Raw genomic sequence first — 2,486 nt, 5'->3', positions numbered from 1 at the left:
GCAAACGCTCAAAGACTTCTCGAGATATCTTGCAGAAACGAAAGTGTTACAAACAGACAGAAAGACGGAGGGACCGACGGACGAACAGACAGATCGAAATTAATTTCCTCCACTTTCAGTGAAAGCGGGGTACAATAAACAAGATTATAAACTTCATCAGGTGAACTACGAATGTCTAAAATTTATTTAACCAATTTAGTGATTTTATCTATAAAGTTCGTGTATTCTCATTTCTGTAGCCGTTTGAAGTATTTCATTGGGTGGATCTTGTCTGAGAGATTGTTGGTATGAATATAGAGCAGCCTGGGGGTTTCCTGTCACCTGTTGACAGATCCCCAGAATCTGCCACGATATGTCCCTATAATCTAAAGATATAAGCTGATCGTGATCATAGTGAATTAGGGTCTGTAGATCATCTACAGCTGTTTTTGCTCTCATTGTGTCTACATGTCTGTAACACAAAATCTGTAGCATGTATAACAGTATAAAGGGTGGGACAATTAATACAAACAAATTGTTCAGTAGCGCAGATTGTTGTTCTGGTATTAATTCACTGATGTAATGAATTTTATTGTATAGTATGACTTCCCCTGCTATAGCCTGTCTCATCTTTGTCGACCAGGACTGTCCCCCTACAGCCTCAGTATACATCACTGTATCCACATGATCCCCATACATCACATATGGCTGTGCTAACTTGACCTTGATCATCTCTATAATAGATAAAGCTTCCATGTATCTAAGTGTTCTGTAATAATACATGGCTATGTACAGCATGTCAGTAATATAACCTAACTTGGCTGCTAATTTCAGCATATAAAAGGAGATTTTTTCAGCTCTGTACCTTAGTTTGTTTTTATGTGCACAGGTTTTCATGTGTAATATAAAAGCAGTGCTCTGAAGAACGTTAGCTGTAAGTTTCTGTAGCATTAGGACTTGATTCTGTGTCAAGAAGGGTGAACTTATCATCTGTTCTATTGTATCTAGAAATCTCATACAGCTTTGTGGGTTAAGTCTGAGTAGTGATGCATAGCACTGTATTTCCGAAAACATATTGACATCAAACTTAGTCTCAGAAATCAGAGTATGTTCATCTGTACAGATGGAAAGTCTGGGGTTATGAAGAACATTTATAATAAAAAACCTAATGGAGGGGCTGTGTAGCAGGAATGCTAAACCCTTCTCATATAATCCATACAGTCTTATAAATAATTGATGTTGTGCTTCACCATGAATTTTACTCAGAAACATGTTGTTTTCTGGAATGAAAAAGTTAGGACAGACCCCCTCATACACCCATTTGAGGATGAGTTTAAAACAGACCCAGAAACCCCCCAGGAGATTTTGTGGACACCAGTGAGGTATCGTATTTTGTTGAATCACCCAGAAAACTGCTGTCTTCATGTGATAGGAACACAGTAATTTATCATCATCACCTACTCCATTGTTAATTATTTCTGTTAAGAGGAATTTAAGCAAGCCGTAAGTTAAGAATTGACAGTGATTCATTGCACATACAAGTTTTTTTTCTGCCAGAGAGAAAGACATTCTCCATTCATGGTCTTCGTGACTTCCTAGCTTATGCCCTATTGCCACAAAGTGACATCCATTTTTTACTATATCATCAACAATATGAGGCTGGGGCCATGAGTGACATCTGTCTATCCACGAGGAGGCAGATGGAGGCCAAAAGTCACAAACAAAACAGTAAGCGTGATCATAATCTTGCGTTCCAATTGTTCCACTGGCACAGGGTCCATGTTGAGTGGAGTCTAAACACATGATCTGTCTGTATTTAGAACTAGATACATAATGTCTGTTATTCATTCTAATACAAGCTCTCTGGACTTGTCTGTTCATGCTCGGTGAGAGTAAATATAATAAAGTGAATCCTGGTGGACTATCAGAACAGTCACAGAGGATCAGTGTTTGTCTGTGTGTGTTGTAATACTGAGACTGAGATAATTCCCAGATCACACGGTGATTATTTGGCCAGAACATAGCGTCTATATCTGATCCTTCCAATCTGAATCCTTCTCCTTGACTTCCACTCAAATTTACATTGATCCCTTCCCTCGTTTTCACTGGATTTTCCACCATATCCCAGATGTCCACCACATCTCTCCTCATGGCCACAAGTTGTGAGGTCCCTACTTCACGACACAGTCCCACAAACACTGACTCTGATATGTGTTGTAGGGCTGTCTTACTGAGAAAGATTTATCAAAGATCTGATATATATTGTATGGGATATAACTTAAGCAAATGATTACTAAAGATCCACCATTTAATCACGAGATTTAGTTCATTATATGTATGACACAAAACAATTATATGCCTATGTTTTTTTTAATAGTAGGTTGAGAATATTCAACATGAATTACTGTCATTAAAACTTACATTTGTAACGTTCTAATGGAGTCCATTTTTACAGGTTGGACTGAAAAGTTTCAGGTTCTATAATTAGTACAGAAGAACCCCATTAT

General features: G+C 37.9%; 1 protein-coding gene across 1 annotated transcript; it reads right to left on the bottom strand.

Moving 5' to 3' along the window:
- Window positions 1–204: 204 nt before the first annotated feature.
- On the bottom strand, window positions 205–2,215 carry LOC133174883 (uncharacterized). Its single transcript, XM_061309989.1, has one exon. The coding sequence runs from the start codon at window positions 2,128–2,130 to the stop codon at window positions 205–207; it is 1,926 nt and encodes a 641-aa protein (XP_061165973.1). The 5' UTR covers window positions 2,131–2,215.
- Between the last annotated feature and the right edge of the window lie 271 nt (window positions 2,216–2,486).

This window comes from Saccostrea echinata, unplaced genomic scaffold (genome assembly GCF_033153115.1).
Source record: "Saccostrea echinata isolate AGI-Se365-2 ecotype Australia unplaced genomic scaffold, CSIRO_AGI_Sech_v1 ptg000060l, whole genome shotgun sequence".
Lineage (NCBI taxonomy): Eukaryota > Metazoa > Mollusca > Bivalvia > Ostreida > Ostreidae > Saccostrea > Saccostrea echinata.
This window is presented reverse-complemented; position numbering and strand designations above follow the sequence as displayed.